The 18,657-nt window shown below is 41.0% G+C and overlaps 1 protein-coding gene across 1 annotated transcript in view; it reads left to right on the forward strand.

Annotated features, from left to right (window-relative positions):
• Positions 1-12,656: 12,656 nt before the first annotated feature.
• grid1a (glutamate receptor, ionotropic, delta 1a) overlaps positions 12,657-18,657 on the forward strand; it is a 205,503-nt gene continuing 199,502 nt past the window's right edge. Inside the window, exons 1-2 of the mRNA XM_041050454.1 lie at positions 12,657-12,735; positions 14,354-14,509. Of these exons, the coding sequence (XP_040906388.1) occupies positions 12,657-12,735; positions 14,354-14,509 (235 nt within the window). The remainder of the gene's footprint in view (positions 12,736-14,353; positions 14,510-18,657) is intronic.

Here is an 18,657-nt window from a genome sequence, read left to right on the forward strand (position 1 = left end):
ACACACACACACACACACACACACACACACACACACACACACACACACACACACACACACACACTCTAACACTAACACAACTGTTCCATGACTGATCAGCTTCTCTCTCTCAATTGCCAGGTCTCGAAGTGGCAGTGGTAGTTGTGCTGTGCTGGAGGGGAGAGTGAAATAGGAGAGAGTGAGAAAGAATCATTTCACTGCTGGTTTATCAAACACTTCCACAGTCAATCTCTGGCTCTCACCAACCAAATCACGGCATGGAGAAACTCCTCTCAGCTTCTTTCTAATGGGCTGCTGGATTGCATGTGCTGTGGACACTATTTTACAGAACATCTGTTGTAGATGGTGTCATCTTGATGCTGCAATTCTTAGAAAATCTCTTGTACTGGATTTCTACATTTTCAATATGTATATGCAAGTAAGTACTATACTAAGCAAGAGGTTACTTGGCATTTCAGTCATGGAGAAAATAATATTCATTGTTATTTGAACTAATTGCACAGTTCTTAAGTGAATAAATCGACACTGACAATGTCACTCATTTGAGATAATGGCACAAAGGGGATCTTTTATATTAGATTTTATTTCCTGATCTCCCCTCACTCAAATTTAAAATCTAGAAAACTGAGATGTAATATTTTTTGACCTACTTCACGGAGCTGCATTAAAGCCAGAGGTATTGGACAGAGACTGTCTCTTAATTAAATATCACGCTTTCACGCAAGTTCAAATATGCAGCATGTCAGAAGGCAGAGGACACGCTAATTGCTTTAGCACCATTCGCTCAGTGAGCTTATTTTTGCCACCTCACGGCAGCTCAGCAGAGTGGCTGTTAGCTGTCTGAACATAGAACATGATGTCTTTTAGAAAAGTCAGCTCATTTGCATTATATCCCAGAGGGGGCAAAGATCAGTGGCTGAAAGCAAACACACTCCACCCACATACTAACACAGAGACACGAACACAAACCACCCTATGCCACACCTACATCTACAACAAATGGAACACTTACAGAAAATAAAACAGTCTTGTTAGTTATATGTACTTTTGAACCTCTTCAAACAATTTTTTTTTCAGCGAGACTTAACAGCTCCACTTGCAGCAGGGTAGTGACTGACAGGAGCTGGTTCTATTTCTTTGCTGTTGTGGTGGCTCAGTTGGTATTTTTCTTTGTCTTCAGAAATCAAACAAAGAACGACAATCAGGCTTCGATCCAGCTGTAAATTATTGTGCGCGCTGATGCACACCAGCTGTTAAGGGAATCAATCCTGGGTGCGAATTGGCTTCAGACTTTTTTTGGTGCTTAACAAGTTTATTCACACATTTGTCTCAAAAAATTTTTACAAAAGGACTAAAACCAAGCTTCTATAGATTTAGAATATTAAGTGGCATCTTTGTGTTTCCAAGTTTGAAATGCTAACTTTGGAGTGTTTGTAGGATCTCATCTTATTTGGCAGCTTTTTCAAACAGTTCTAAAACATTTACCTTTAGAACAGACACACAGTGAGGTATGGACCAGTGTGAGCTTCAGTGCAAGTACATCAAAATTAAAATACATTGGAACAACTCCTCTTCAGTACACCATACATCATTCACCAGATGCTTTATGTCCCCTTGCACATCTTTAAATCAGGTCTATCCTATCCAGGGACAGGTGACGGTAGCAGCAGGCTAAGCGAGGTAGTCCACACGTTCTTCTCTCCAGCAACACCTTCCATCTCCGCCTCCTCTCAATCTCCATTTTTAATGCAAAGGAGCAGGTTCCCTCTGGTTGCCTGAGCTACCCTTTCTCTAAGGATGAGCCCAGCCATCCTACAGAGGAAACTCTTTTCAGTTTTATCTGCTATCACATTCATTTGGTCACTGTCCAAAGCTAGCAGCCATAGGTAAGAGTTAGAACATAGAATGCCTGGCAAATTGAGATATTTGCTTTCAGGCTCAACTCCCTCTTCACCACAATGGTCCACTACAATCTGAGTCTCATTCAGACCTCTTCACACAATCCATGGTGAAGGTCACAGATTGAAGAACAAGGAACACTTGTCTAAGGAAATAATAGTACCACATACATTCCTCATGTTTGTCTTTGTGTGTGTAAAGATTATGTGCTAGTCGAGACGTGTTCGGTGTAAATGTTTGTTGAAACCTTGGTATTAAATGTGAAATTCTCGGAAAGGAAGAAAAACAACTTTGCCATTATTGCTTGACTGAGTTTAATGAAATTTGAGAGACTTCTGTTCATTTTAAGTGCTGCTCAGTTTTCACTGTTTAATACTCTCCCCCACTGAGGAGCTGGTGGGTATCATCTTTCAACTGCAACAAAAATGACTGAAATTGGAATCAGAAGGTTTCCATATGCATTGGTAATAAGCAACTTGTGTTCATGCAGCTGTCATCAAACCACCTTTGTCACTCAGCGTACCAGTTAAACAGAACAGGGTGTGTGTGTCTCTGCATGTTCAAGATTCTGCCAGCGATTCACCTATTTGTATTACTGGCCTCAGCAGACCATAGTTGTGATTCAGCCACCAGGAGACAATCACTGTCTGAAGAGTGGGTGTGTGTGCGCATGTGAAACTGCCTGGGCTCAGACTGATGCTTTCTCTCACATGCACACACAAGCAAAATCGGAAACAGCTGGGGTCCATCACTTCTTGAGAATAAACTCAGAGGTGTTGAAGCACCGAAGCGCGACGGTGGCTCAGTACTGAGCTGGTTAAAGAAGCTGCATCCCTCTATCCTCTCTCCCTCACTCTCTCTCTCCCACACACACACGCATACAAACAAACAGTGAAAAGGTTCTCACACAGTGAAAAATAAGGGTTAAAACTCGGTGAGGTGTTGAGAAAGGTAGACCCTGTGGACCATTTCTCTTGCTGCTTAGCAACATCCACACATACACACGGCTTTCTTCAAACTACTAAATAATGAAATAATGTGGCCTCGCCGAGATATTTTGAACACAAATCCTAACTGCATATATCAAGATATTTTTTAACACTTATCTACATTTTATGTTAGTTTTAATTTTTAGACTAATGATTACAGGTTACATTGAAATATAATGAATAAACATTTTTCAGTCAGTTCTTGCGGGAGCCTTTGGGTGAGCCGTATGCTGAGGCTAATCCAGCCATTTTTAAAGTAAACTGAAAACCCATTTATGCTATTGATTATGTGCCACCATGTGGCTTAAACTGAATGCTCAGATCTCACCAAGGTATTTCTCAAAATGGTGATCAAACAGTTGTCACAGCAGACCAGTTAAACCGCGCTTTAAACAAATTCAATTGACAACACAGAAGCCTTTTAGATTCAAATATTCCCCCTGGCAAAAGTGCAAATGAAAAAACCACAGACCTGCGTGCACACAAACACGTTCGCATTTTGCCTAACCGTTCACACACAATTTTCCTTTCACAGTCATTGTGAATTAATGCTGTTATCTGTCAACAAGACACAAGTTGCCTGCAGCTAAGGCAGGCATACAGACAAAATAAAATAAAATATTATCCTCCAACAAAAAGCCTGGGGCAGGCCAAAAACACAAGACATTCATGCTCACACACAATGTTTAAAATCTGTTTTATTAGCAGTAATACATTGACAATCATGCCCATATCTCTGCTCTTTTGCACACAGGCCAATAATGCCAGTAATGTCAGTTTGAAACTTTTTGAAAGTTTTCCATTTAGTTCTTTTTGTTTCTGTGTCTGTACTCTTATCTTTCACGTCTGCTACATTGCTTTAAAGTGAACTAAAACATTCCCTTTGCAGCCAGAGTTAAACTGACACTGATTTTACACAGCAATGCAAGTTGACTTGTCATTCAGACTTGTCACACTGCTCAGCCTGTGAAAACTGTTGTGTAATGACTTTCTGTACTGTGCTGTGGTGGCACGGGCTGTTGTGAGGAAGGTGTTGCAGTTCACCAAGTGGGAGAAGACGCATGTGGATTAGCACCTCATGTTTGTAGTGAGGAAGGGAGGACTCTTCCTGATGTTGAATTTACAGGGGCAGACCTCTGCTGCCATGTTTGCTGAGAACATCAGTGATAGTGGAGGACAGGTCTTAGATGGATGGTCTTTCCCCTGAAGGAATACAAGCTCAGTCTTGCCCAGGTTGAGCTTTGTGATGTTGTCATGGTTTTCTCAACTTGGGCATGGAGACTAAAAATTTATAGCCAAAATCCTTCATGAGGAGGTGTGAAGTGTGAAGGACATGGGCATTTACCACTTGGAAAGATACTGTTTAGTTGCAGTATGGGAAGTGTTGGATCTACTGGATTATAGACTGGTAGACTTTGTAGTCGTGGTGAAATACATTGTTTTCCAAAGCAAATGCCCGAAAGCCACATAGGTTTACATTCAAGTGACAAAGCCATCTAGAGAAAAGTAAGTCTTTTCTGAAGGGAACAAACCACTAAAGTCCATAGAAGGAGAGGTGACTTTTATAGATAGGCAAGCAAAGCCAAAGAACCAGCTACACCCCCCACCACCCCGCCCACCTCAGTTGTTTACTACACTGACAAGAAAAATGCACCAGACTAAAACATACCTTTTCAAATTTTAAAATTCAAAGCCTGTCCTGTCTCATGATTTTGTGCTACCTGTCTTTCCTGTGCTGAAAGTTTCTCTCGTGCATCTTGCTCCACTCTGCCTTGACATCTTCACCTCTCTTCACTCCTTCCTGGCTGAGGAAGTACTAGGATTATTCCTTTGGACTGACAGTAAGCATATCAAATGTGCAGTATAGAGGAAAAACTTTTTTTTTTTTTAATCACTTCTATGGTAAAAACATTTGATCAATGTTTGTAAGTCCCCAAACTTTATGGATAGGCATTATTAAATTGCTGGAATTCCCAATTAAATTTGACATAGCCAAAACAACTCTACCTGCCAGAGCTCTCATTCTCCCATGTACTAATACTCATGTTCAGTGAAGATGGAAGATAATTGTATGCAAATGAAAGAAAGGAGTGCAGTCCTACTGTACAGCATCCATCTCCTCTGAGTGAACGGTCATTCCTATCTGCAGGGGAGTCCCTTTCATTCTGAATGACAGCTGCATCAAGTAATATACATTTATTGGACTCTTCATGACTTTGTCATTACTGTTAAGTCTTAGCGGTGTGTATTTAAAATGATCTAAGGCCTCCCTAAGCAGGCTAATATCCTACTCCAGTCATGTTTGTGTCGCTGAATTGATCGCTTGGCACCTTGTCATCAAATGCAGTGTGACAGTTAACGTAATAGGCCCCCAACACTAGACTATATCATCTGCCAATTAATTAATCCAATACAGCCCGACTAGGCCTATTAAATCCCATTATAATTAATCAGATGCCACTAGGATACTCTGTCACTTACCCCAAATTTGAGGGATAATTACCCAAATGGAAGCCAGTAATAGAACTGCAGAGGTTTTTTTTAATAATATCTGCTTTTAAATAAGGCAATGAGGCATATTCCTGCACATTTTCAGTATGGAACTGACAGATTTACCAGGGTGTTAATAAATCTTGGCTGTGAGCGGTAACCAGCTGCAGGGGGACATTTCTGCATAGGAACTCTGGTTAACTGAGTTTCAGGATGAGCTTCACAAGCAGTGGAGTGGGAAGCATACATTTGGAGCCACTGCAAGGAAATCCAATTTGGTTTCATATCAGTAACGCTTATTGTGTTAGATTTTGTCATTAGGCCCAAGGCTTTAACTTCTTAAAAGTAGGCCCGGGGGCCAAAAGGAAGGGAGGAACCCCATAGTGTTAAAAGGACCAGGAACTGAGCTGAATACTAAGACTCTTGTCATCTCTGCCTCTTATACACAGTATGAGAGAGAGGAAGATCTTTCAGGCATGTCTGTGAAGGTGGCAGTGAGAGGACAAGAGAGGAAGAGAGCGAGATTGAGACAGCAGGAGAGAGAGTGAAAAGGGAGAGAGGAAAAAGGCAGAGAGGGACCGACAAACACAGCGCTGAAACCTTGACTTCATTATAAATAGATTAAAAACTGTGAGCTTGTGTGGATCTGTGATGTCTGTCAGACTTTTCTCCTTCCTTCTACGCTCTAATATCTGTGTAATAATTCACGTTTTGTACACAGTGATAATGGCCACAAATACAGACTGTCATCTATTGAGTTTACCTCTTCAGCTTAAAAATACCACCATTCTGTGTGGAATTAGCTGCACTACTGTGAAAGGTGAACAATGATATTTATATTTTATTTGCACAGCCTGCTGCTGTAGAAGCAATTCACACATTGCCTTTAGATTCTGCAAACATAATTTTGAGATTTTTTTTTCTCTGGCCTTGAGCTCTAAAATGTGGATAATTGGAATAATATGTTTAGTGAGCAGTGGCACAGCTTTTTACGTTGTATACTAGGCCTCTCTGTGTCTCGCCACTGTGTGTGTTCTCTGGTTACCTTTGGTAGTTTTTCTTTAATACTGAATTTAATAATGAATCAGATTTACCTGCTCTTAAAAATTGAAATAGATTTTTTTTGTTGCGCTTATTTGCATAGCGTACCTCTATTTACAGGTACATTTCTATGCCTATCTCTGCTAATTGGCTCCCCTTTAAACAACCTCATCCACTAATGACTGTCTTGCAGGCACAGCTGGAGTGAAACGCCTCTGACACAGGCACCGGATTCAATAGTGCTGCTCAGGGCACCAAAGACAAATGGCTGAACAGTTGCTATGAGGTGTATAAATTGTAAACATCTCTGCAGGCAAAATGAGAATCTTGCAGATCCTGCTAATTCTGGATAATAAGGAGGCTATGTTGGCTACATCATAAAGTTTTTAATTTCATTATTAATTAATGTGCAAATCTTCCAGATGAATACCACTATTTAAACAGACAAGGACTTTCAAACTCTTGAAACTGCAGGTTTTTGTTTTTTTTTGTTTTGAATTAGGTGAGATATTTCATGAGACATACAAACAGACAAGCAGGCAGTCAGACAGGTAAAAACAGTGTCCATTTAATGTATGGTACCCCCACAGACTACTGTAAACAATGAATTGTGAACAGCAAAAACAGAAAACACTGACTGCATCTGATATCTGTGCTCGTCCTCTTTTAATTCTAATAACAAATCGCAATCACAATCCACTCAAAGCCATGAACATGATGATGAGGCATATAGTCAGGGAACAGGAAACAAAAGGACAAAGGACAGAACAGAATGATAAATGCAACTAAAACAACCTCTTCTCCATTTTTCAAACTAGAATTGATCACAAAACCAGTCTTTTCTGTAGGCTACGCAGAGCACGTTTTGTTTTCAAAACTCTTTTTCCCCCACATTTGTTCATTGTGGGCATAGAATGGAGGGAGATAATAAATATAAATCTCTATTGTATGAGCTGTAGAAAGGTGTGGATCCAGTCTGACTCTGAAAAAAAAACAAACAAAAAAAACCAAAAAACGTTTTTCCCAGATGAACGTAAACTGTGGGTCACATATTAAACTGGTTTGATTTTGTGTGGAGCTACTACATTACAGAAACAGCACCATATCATAACAAGCCTGCTATCCATGAGCAAGACCATGTTCCAGGATTGCATACCTGAATAAAACTGAATCCAGAGATATGTCTCTGGCTAGCAAACTTGCAAAACCTCTGATCTGGCAGCTGTCAAGGTTCTGTGCTCCAGGGTGGCACAGATGGATCCACATTTCCCACTGTTTGAGAGCTTCTGTCCATTGGCATATTTTGCCATATCTGTAGACATTTATATATTTATCACCAAGTACATATATTCACGAAGATTCAATACAGTGTCGAAATATATAATGAGGTGAGCAGTCAACAATTCACTCATTGAGATTCAAAGTCTGTGATGGAGGTTGTGCTTATTCTCCCATAACATGATTAATCTATAATGTTACCTCAGGCTGTGTATTTGGAAGAGAGAGTCTTGCTTATTCACCTCTAGTACTGCAGACACTTATTGCTATTCTCTGCACATTTCTGCTTGACATGAATGGATTTTCAACTTGTCTGAGATTTAACCCAGCAATCCAAATTGCTGCAAGGGTTTAATATAACTATATCCAGGACCACAATGGGATGGACAGGGGCCTCTGCACGGTCATGGACTCTTCGGTCGACTCATAATATTAAATTGTCATCTCTTGTTATTCTACAATGAATTTAGCAAAGCATCTTCTTTAGAAATGTGTTAGCATACTTCTGCTATTCTAGAGGACAGCTGCTCTCAGTGGATTTCTCGTCAGTAATACTAAGCAACGTTAATATACTGCATGTAGGCTAGACTACTGCTGCATTAGCTGGCCTAATTATGTTGACCTACAGTACATTTGACTGCATGCAGCCGGCTCTATTGGGTTCTTTCTGTGGAACCATGGACATGATAAGCTAAAGGCTAATGAGGTAATTAAACTCACTTATTCTATAGTACATCACTAGCTATCAAATCATGGCACTTTGTGCAAGGATATAGGTAAATGTTATAGCCAGTGTTAGTAATTTCCCATTAGAGAATTAATGTGTTTGAATAGAACACTATGGAATAAATTTCTCCTCTTGGAGTCAAAGGGCAACCCCACAGCATTAACAGTACAGGTAACAGTAAAATATTGAATCTGAGTGTGAACTCTGATCTCTAGCATGATAATCGTGCGGTTTGTACGCTCGACGTTTCCCGCATCTCTTTTCAATTCTGCTAAAGTTAATGACAGTAGCTCTTCAGTCTTTCCAAAAATGTTTCCATCTGAAACACATTAGTTTGAAAGCTGAGTCTCACAGAAAATAAAATTTGTGTCCAAGTACATGGATCAACAGATCCACAGCTACTTAATGAACTGCCGTGAGAGTGGGTTGCAAAAGCAGATGCAGGGAATATACAATGGCACTAACAGCATGACTAATCAGTGAAGACAGAAACCAGCTACACACAACCAAGGCATGTGTAGTACATGGCAAACAGCAATCATTGCATAGGCATCAGTGTGCACTGCCCCCAGACATCCATAAGAAAATAATTTGAGATTAAACTGAGAAATGGGATTCATCAGAAAGAAGTGAGAGCCCAGATTACAAAGACGGTATTCTATAGATCCAGTTAATCATGCCGAAGACTTGTGCCCTAGGCTTTTGGTTAGAAAAGCGTATTATTTTAGATGAAGTAAAAATGAGTTTATCAAAGAATAGGCCATTAGTAAGAGGTCACTGTGTAGCAGTGGTACTTATCTATTCATGACTAACTGCATTTTTTTTTTTTTTTTTTGACTTTGATACCTTTGCACGTGACAGCTCCTCTTCATCTAAATTCACTTTTTGGCCTTGTTCCAAAAAGAAGGAGGAAAAACTCTGTCTTTCCTTTTCACCTCATTGCTCATGGCCGTAAACATTATGACTCAGGTTTGTGTGACAATGAAATTCTGCCTTCATTGCTAAGAGCAGGCGTGACCTACCCGCCAATGTCTCGGTGACAGTTTGCAGCACTCTTGAGACTAACTTATGCTGACACCCATGGAGGTTCATAAGGTGCACTCCACAACTGGAGCTGAGGCAACAAAACACTGACAGTAACCCATGGTTGTTAAAATAAATAATCATTAGGGGACATTTTTAGACCAAGTAACCGAGCAGGCATGAATCAACTGCAACTAAACAACTAAAGAACCCCACCCCCCCTCAAAAAAAGTTGGTGTTATTATCCATTTGATGTTCTGCTTTCAATGGAAAGGCATTCCCTCTATCATATTGAATGTACTTACCAATGCATGGAGCATGCCTACTCACAGCACAAAACACACAGTGCTATTCATTCAGATATCTCATAAATACCTTTCTATATGCAGGAAATAAATATCAGAAGACATTACATTATTTTCAACTTGACTGTCTGATATATGGTAATGGTTAACATGGAATAAGATAGCAAGAATTTCAACTTATACTTACGTATTCCCACATTATGGAGCTTCAGCTTGTTCCATTAAACCTCACCTGTGAACCAGAAGCAACAATATGTATTTCACATACTAAACCATGCATTTCTAATCTTGTTATTAGTGCCACATGCAGCACATTCCTTGTTTTGCTGTGATTTTTAAACACACCAATGTATTTTTTTGTAATTATTCAACATCTTAGGTGCATGAAACATATTGTGTAGCTTCACTGAGACTTAGAGATGTCAGTCAAATGGAACAGATTTGTATCATTCTGATGCAGATTTTATACAAGTTGCACAACATGTATTACTCCCCCCGACAGAAGAAGAGGAAGAAAAGAGGGAGAGAGACGGAGAAATGTCAGATTTGCATCACATGCAGTCATAATAAACACAAGAATACACAAAGACTGAAGCTGTTTTAAGACCTGTGTGAAATGCCAGTTAAACCACCAGTTAAAATGAATAATTTATTGATGAGATCTCGGCAACATATTGCTTCATAGATCAATGAAATTAAGAGATTTAGTCTTCTACTGGGATGTGATGAATTTTTTATGGTATTTTGGATGCCTGTCAACTTAAAACTCAAATCTCAAGGTTAATCTATCTGTTTTGATCCCTGTGGAATGAGTGTAGATTGATCTGTTGTGTCAGGGGAGCTGTAATTGGGAATAAAGGGCAATAATTCATTTTATGTCTGTTCCTTAGTATGTTCCTTTCCTCTGTTGCCAAAGCTATTGCTACATATAAACTCTGGTATGTGTGCTGGAGTTTATCAAATATTCAGAACTGAATCTGCTGTTGTGTTCCACTTTTTATTGGATATCAAAGTGTTTTGGATGCATTTTGTTCTAAAAGCAGTGTGTTGTAAACACCCTTTTCAGCTTTTCTTTTGGCCTATTTTTATGTAAATGACACAAAAATTGATGGAGCAGTTTGGGCTCACCATCACAAAAGAAACACAACATAAATCGTTATGGAAAAAAAAAGGTGGAGATGTTTTGCGCAACCACAGCAGCAGTATCCATAGGTGGCCAGTAGGGGTAGTGTGTGTTTTTACAACAACTTTGGAGGCATGGATGTTTATCCCTCAGCTGCAATGAAAACCAGATGATTACCACGATGCAGAACATGACTTTGACATGAAAGTGATGCGGATTCATTTAGTTTCGTGTCTCAGTGGGTTGCAGGGTGGGCAAAGCATTGTTTTCCTAATTATGGATTTTTACCAAGATTTATAAAAGACTCCTGTAATGAAACAAATAAACAGAAGGATATTCAGTGGACAATGAGGTGGTTGTTCTCTGTTTGTTCTACAGGTGCCTTTTTTTTCTTATTCAGTTTAGTGAGGGAGCTGTCCACCGCCGGCGGTGCTGAAACTTTGTGCTCTGCGCCCCTGACAGACTTAACCAAACAATTAAGAGATATTTCCGTTTTTATTGCAGTCACGAGAAATATCCTTTAATTGTAAGATTATGCCTATCCAGAAACTCCGTCTCTTGCACGACTTCTTCTTTTTCTTCTTCTGTGCTGCTATGCACACGCCTGGCATTACTCAAGCATTGTGAGGCGTGTTACCGGTACCCAATAAGAATTACTGGCACCCTGTGATTCACAAAAAAAGAACATGTCCTTAAAATTAGCACACAATGACATAGTCCCGCGATATAAAAAAAAAAATGAGGGCGTCAATTTTACTGAAGCAACAATCAATTAATCGGACAAGTCATGCAGCTATGACAAAACGTTGAGCTATGTTGTGTTTGTTCCTCTGCAAAATGCTCCTCCGTTAACTCTGTCCAGCGGTTCTCCGGTTCAGGCGTTGTGGCTTCTGTCACGTCTGTCCCTCATCCATCAGCCCTCGCCGAGTAGCGCGGTGTGTAAATCCTTTTCTCTGCCACATCAGCTGCGGTCCGTCGCCGCTGAAGTGCGCTGAAAATGTGTCTCAGTCTCTCTGCCCTCTCGCGTCTTCCCCGAAAACGTCAACTTCTCCAAAAGTAAACACGGCCGTCGAGTTTTCATCTCTCGAACCAGTCTATTTGTTGGGGTTTTTGTGAGCGTTTGTCACGCACTTTTTTCTTTTCTTTTCTTTTTCTTTTTTTTTTTTTGGCTTTGCCTGTTGGAACCTCCAATCATGTGTTTAGTTACCGGCTCTCCATGCGTCTCTCTCCGGCAAGTCCACATCATTTCTACCCGGCTTGTCGGGACAGCAGCCGAGTCGTGAAGTCTCTGCAGTCACGTGATCGAGACAGGACTGAAGAGTGCGTTTTTTTTCCCGGTGTGTGTATGTGAGCTTCTCTCCGTGTGTAGTTAGAGGGGTGTCCCTCCTCCGCATTTTTTGCTGCTTGCCATGCTTTAGACACCGGAGCGCAGGGAGAGAGGCGAGAGTGAGAGAGGTAACGCCGGTCTCTCTCACCGGGCTACCTGTCTTTTCAGTCTTACCTTGAGTCCTCGTCTGGTCCTCCTCGTCTTTTTGAGCCCACCTTCCTGTGATCGGCTTGTTTTCGTGTCTTTAAAAAAAGAGAATAAAACTGTGGTCATTTCTGACTGAAGGCTTTCATGCGGGTTTGGTCTGCCAGGAGGAGGACCGCGGTTCTGTTTTGCACTGTGTTTTGATCATCCTTTATTTTTTCTTTTCTTTTTTTTTTCTTTTGGTGCTCCATTTGGACAGTATAGGACAGCCGAGCAGAGCTTGGATGAGCCGCCTCGCTGAAATCCCGAGATGGAGTTGCTGCTGATCTGCCTTTCCCTGTGGATATTGCAATGCAATTCGGCCAAAGCGGACTCCATCATACATATCGGTAAGCGTCCGATAAAACAACATGCTGTTTGGGTTAGACAGGTGTAAAGGCAAGACGTGCGGGAATAAAGCTCAACCAGCGCATACTGCGTTGATCACAGGATTTTGGTGAGAGGGCGGGATAAATAGTCTATTCAGCTTGCATCCTGTGTTTAAGCAACACCTTGACTCTCGATCGAGTTGAAAAGTTGCTGTTTTGTAAATGACAATGCCTCTGACCTTTACTGCCAGAGCTGTTTTGTTATTATTTATCACTAGTAGTTGTTTATTAGCCTATTTTGGCAGGCATTCACTTTTCCACGGCAGATCACTGCATTCACATTGGCTTCAGATCTAAACCTCACCACAGTCGGCCTGCAAATTGCAATTCTGTATTCAAACCACGGATTGCAGTGAGCACGATGGCCTGTTTCAGTGAAGCTTTGACGAAACTAAGGTCCAATAGGCAAATGGCTAAGGCTTTTTTAGACCAAGCTACCTCTTGTCTGTACCCGACAAGCCTCAACTTTCACCGGAACGTGACTGCAATGTCAATAAGAAGACGGAGAGCATGTCAGTGGAGTTTCGTTTTAGAGATGCCAAACGCATAGAGCCCCTTTGTACTCAAACTTCAAACCAGAGCTGCCTTTTATTCAGAGAAAGGGGAGGCTTTAAACTCATCATGACATTCAAGTGGGTTCTGATCTGGTGTTCGTCCTTAAACATCATAGTACATTTAATTTTATAGTTTTGAAAAACACGCATGAGCTCGCCTCTTCACACGCAAATAACACTGGATAACTGCCTTGGTTTCTGGTCCTTTTTTCATGCACACAGTCAAATAGCCACTTGTAGTGACTGACTTTGCAATCTCAGATAAAAATGTCAATGTCACTGTGAGCAGATTTCGTCTCGGTGCTCCTCTGCTGCTGCTGCTGCTGCTGCTCACAGTTTACTGCAACAGTCTGGCAAGCAGCAGGTGCTCAGTCACTGGCTTAATACAGCGGTGGGACTCCATCCAGATAATATTGGCTGATCCCTCGCACAACGTTTGGGTATGCTACCCCAATTATACTTCTCGTTTCCTGAAACCCTTTTCCGTGATATATGTGCGCCTCCCAATAGCAGCTGATGCCATTTTGATAAACAGAAGAAGAAAGCGAGAGGGGGGAGAGACAGGGAGACAGTTAAGCTTCAGTGTGCCTCCCACACAAGGCCTATAATGCTTATTGGTTAGGGTGCCACTGATCTAGTAGACTTGACAGCCGTTTCTTTTCTAAGTTTAGCTACTTTGTGCATCGAATAATGCAGCGTTCGTGTGATAAGGCCTTGTCTCTCTCCATGGTGCTGAAATCTTCTCCTGGCGCACTACAGGCGCACATGTTGCGCAAATTCAAGGCTAAATAAACCGCAAAAAAGATCTAGCTGAATTTCACGTACCATCTTTCAATTGCGCACCACCGTGACAGATTTTGGACAGTCACACTAAAAATGTTCTATATACTGTAACAGCAATATTCCCACAATGGAGGTGCAGCTCATGCACTTCTCCTTCACCTCCAACTGTGCTGTGCAATCACACTTCACTCCTTCGAGTTTTTCTTCTTCCCCAAATAACTTGTGATTATTGTATTCAACAGGTGCCATATTCGAGGAAAACGCCGTGAGAGATGACGAGATTTTCCAACTTGCCATTTCAGACCTGAGTCTGAACGACGACATTCTGCAGAGCGAGAAAATCACCCACTCTGTGAAACTTATCGAGCCTAACAATCCCTTTCAGGCTGTGCAGGAAGGTAAGCGCGATTCCACCTGGATCATTTTTGCAATAAACTGCTCCTGCTATTTTATTTGATTATGTGGGACTGTCGAGCACGTCAGGAAGGCGGTTTTCTGCGCTCAGTCGCTTCTGTTTATGATCAGGCAAAAAGTCCGATGCGTAGAAGCCTTATCTGCCATGATCTTGTGGGCCCTGAGCTGGTGTTGTTCATTCACATGTTGATCAGTCAGTGCCATGGGTAGTGAAGCAGGCAATGATGATGATGATCCATGTGTCTCTTTGAGTGGGGGAAAATTACTGGGTGTGTGTGTGTGTGTGTGTGTCGCCACCTGCAAAGCGCTGTGCCACTGTACCAAATCAAGGTGTCTTCTATGGTTGAAAAGCTAGGTGGAAGCATTGCGTTAGAGCACAGCAGCTAAGGATAACATGTTATGTGAAATAAAAATAATTTGAAGATGATCAAATGGAATTCCAGGACCAATACTCTACTTATGAAATCACAGCAGAGAAAAAAAAATGTCTGGCTTTTATGTCTCTTTGAAGGATGAGCACCCCAATCTTGTTCATGCACATTTATCAGCCTTCAGCCTTTCCCTTGAAATGTTTTGTCTGCCTCATTTGGATTCCCCATAACTGTCCAGAATACACACTCCACAAAACAGACGGGAGAGAAGCAATGAAATTATTTTAGTCAAGGTTATCTCTCTCAGTCATTGAAAGCTGGACCCATACGTTGTTGACTGCAAAAGTGATTAAAAATTCTTCTGCTAAAACGAATCATTAAGACTTTAATAGGTTCCTAGGGACCTTCAAAGGCTGTTTATGTCCCCTACACTTAGTTACCAGTCTGCACTTTTGTCCCCAGTTGCACAAAAGCCTTGATGACTCATTGCTATTCATAGTGCCCCTGACATGCACAGAAAGATGATATGTCCTGCCTTTTGCTATAATTATCCCATGTCATTTAGCTGCAGTCCTTAGCAATGTCACAGATATGTAGTATTCTAATTCACACTGCTTTAGTAAACTTAAATGCAGATGAGGCTCACATGAAGCAGACAGGTCCTTTAAATAAACTGAAGCACACAGTAAAGATATCTCAGCTTGCTGCTGCAGTGATAAGATAAAAAATGTATTACACACATGTGTGACTTGGCTAATTTGTCATTCGCTGTAGCTTGAGATGCAGAAGAGTAGTAATTAAACAGAGCTGCCGGGAAACGATTTGCCATTTTTACCATATTCTTATTAGTTCAGTAGTATATTCAAATGCAATGTTTAAAACCTACCCACTTTAGACCTACACTTGGTGCAGAATATTCACACTGAACTCATGCTATTTATCTTAAAGTTATTTTATTTTGACAATTCCCAACACAATATATTTTCAATAACACAATACCATGCCTGTAGAAAACGGAAGGACATACTGTACAGAAGTTTTTGATGGTGCTGTAAAAAGGAAAAAAAAAACAGGGAAGAAGTGAAGAGAATTTGTCAGTGCAGTGCATGTTATTCCTTACTGAAAATGATTCAGAGCTTATTTCCTCTGATTGAACTGCCTCTCGTTGGCCTTGATTGGGTGTCATTTAACATGCCTAATTATTGTTTACAGTTAGGCTCCTGATAATCAAATATTCACAGAAGTGGGTGATTAGGGGGCATTCAGTGTCTGGAGAGCGAGCGGGGAATAACCTACTGTCAGTGACTTGAGGTTCGATGGGGGGCCCCGGATTCTTGCACTAGACACAAGGCAGGGTGGTGAGTGTTGAGTGACAACTTGGTTAAGTTGACCTTTTGCTTTGCTCTTTTGTTTGCAGCTATCCCACTGTGAGTGGCAGTCAGGACCTTGCCACTGCATGGCAAAGAGGGAGGGGAGCAGAGGGTGGTCACAAACATGGAGGGGGTGGGGGTGAGTGAGGATGAGATGATAGAAGAGGAGAATATAGTGACTGTAGAAAAAGATTAAGGGTGAGAATAGCAATGAGGATAAGAATAACAATGAGTACCAACAAAGGTGGGGGGAAATGGAAAAAAGAGAGAAGGGGATTATGATCAAGACCTGAATAAACATGAGTGGGCAAAAGAAATGCAAGAGGAGGGTTAAGATAAAAGTGAGGTGGTGAGGAAATACCAGCCCAGAGAGAGGAGTATTTGCAGTGTCATGTTTGTCCTTATTTGGTGTCCTTTGTCCTTGCACTGGTGGAACATATATTAACAAGGATGCCACACAGACACCAGGCACACAGAAACATTCAACTATTCAGCTCTCCCACGCTCCTATTGTTTAAAGATGACAGCTCAGGGCTAGCTGGTTATACTGCCTGATCACACAACTGGCAGATGCTGTCCTATTTATAGGCTGGAGCAACCGGAGAGATTGAATAGGGCCATTTCAACACAGAGAGTGAAAACTCAGAAGAATATCTGTCTCTCGAGCACTGATGCCTGTCATGAGAATCACAGCTTTCAGATGCCTTCAGCTTGTGAAACAATCACACGGATAAAACAAAAACATGTTGTCAGTGCAACAACCCCACCTCACATCTGCTTTAAGTTTCTCCTTCAGCTCTTATACTTTGCAGAGATCAAGATGAGGCACTGGCAAGAACGCCAAAAGGGGAAAAATCATGTTTTTATTTAAATTATACATAATTCTCTTGAAGGGAAGGTTGGGATTACTGTAATAATGTGGCTACGCACAGTTTAACTGCATGTTCTGCCTTTCCGATCAGTTTTAACATCACTATTAACACTTATCTACTAACAGTGAGTTACCTCTCCACAGGGAAAGTCAGGGTCTCACAAGTATGGGAGCATTAGTACCTTCTGTAAAAGCTGGAGAAGGCTGAAGTTCGGAGCATTGCAATAGAATAAACAGCAAGTTACCACTACACACTTTACATCTTGAACCATGCAATGCTGAATGTCTCAAGAATACAATACATCTGATAAATGACAAATTAATCAGGCTGTGTTAATTGTTAAAAGAAAAGGAATCTCAGCTTTAACTGGTTTCTCACACATCTTGAGATTTGCACCCCTAAGTTCCTTCCCACTTTCATTTAAATGTAGAAATTTGTCCTCTAAGACGGATAAGTGTACATAAGAAACAAAGCTTCTGTAACCTTTTCTGTCTTGCATTTTATTCAAAGGAAGTGGCAGAAAGGGGACAGCAAAGCTGCCCTGTTGTTGTGTGATTATGTAAATCCAAACCTATGCATATTTCAAGAAAAGTTTAGCCTCTAAGTTGTTTTTTCTTTAGTTTTTTTTTTTTCTTCCTTTTTTGCTCAAAGGACATTAGCGCAACGCCTACAAGTAGCATACCAAATGTAAGGATCTCCGTAGCATTGAGTTATTCCATCTCTCAGAGCAGGCGAGATGAAAGCATTGTGTTGGGACGGGGCTGAACCATGTAGCGTTTCTGTAACATTTGGTCATTAACCAAAGTATTGCACAAATTTAAACACTGACCTAATGATTTCACTTCATGAAATGTCAGAAAATCAACAAAGTCCACCAGTTGCATTGTATTTCATGTGAAACAAAAGACGTTTAAAGCATTTTGAACAGAGCAGGTAGAAAACTTAATCATCTGGCCACAGTCAGTGGCAGTGGTTTCCGCTGTCTATAATGTGCAGTAATTTGTTGATTGTTCTGTCCCACTGAGTTCTCTTCACATACCACACCACAAGTGACCGTCCATTTTCATACCCCTGCCAAGGTAACGTCAAGGAGGATTTAATTCTTTGCCCCATCTGTCCCTTTGAGCCAAGAGACTTTGAGTGCAGTTCTTTTTTGTTTTGTTTTGTTTTGTTTTCCTTTGCTCAATTTGTAATGACAAAAGTCAAAATAATGGTTCCTTTGAAAGTGTTGGCATGGGTAATGTAATATCCTCCATCTGATTCTCTGCTTATGACAACTCATTACTCGCCATGCTCTAAGCGTGATGGAATGCTGCCCTTTCACTATTATTGTCCCTGTGAATTTCATAATGCTGCATAAATCTTGTTAATGGATTTGTTGGTGTTTTTATGTCTTTTTACCAGCCCTACACAGAGGAGGGATGATCAGGCCATTTTACTGGTCCTTGTTAATTACCCAACTGTTATTTTAATCCGTCATAAGCTCCTTAATGAGCTAGGCCTGCTGGTACCTTAATCA

Source organism: Toxotes jaculatrix, chromosome 11, assembly GCF_017976425.1.
Source record: "Toxotes jaculatrix isolate fToxJac2 chromosome 11, fToxJac2.pri, whole genome shotgun sequence".
In the NCBI taxonomy this organism is placed as follows: domain Eukaryota; kingdom Metazoa; phylum Chordata; class Actinopteri; family Toxotidae; genus Toxotes; species Toxotes jaculatrix.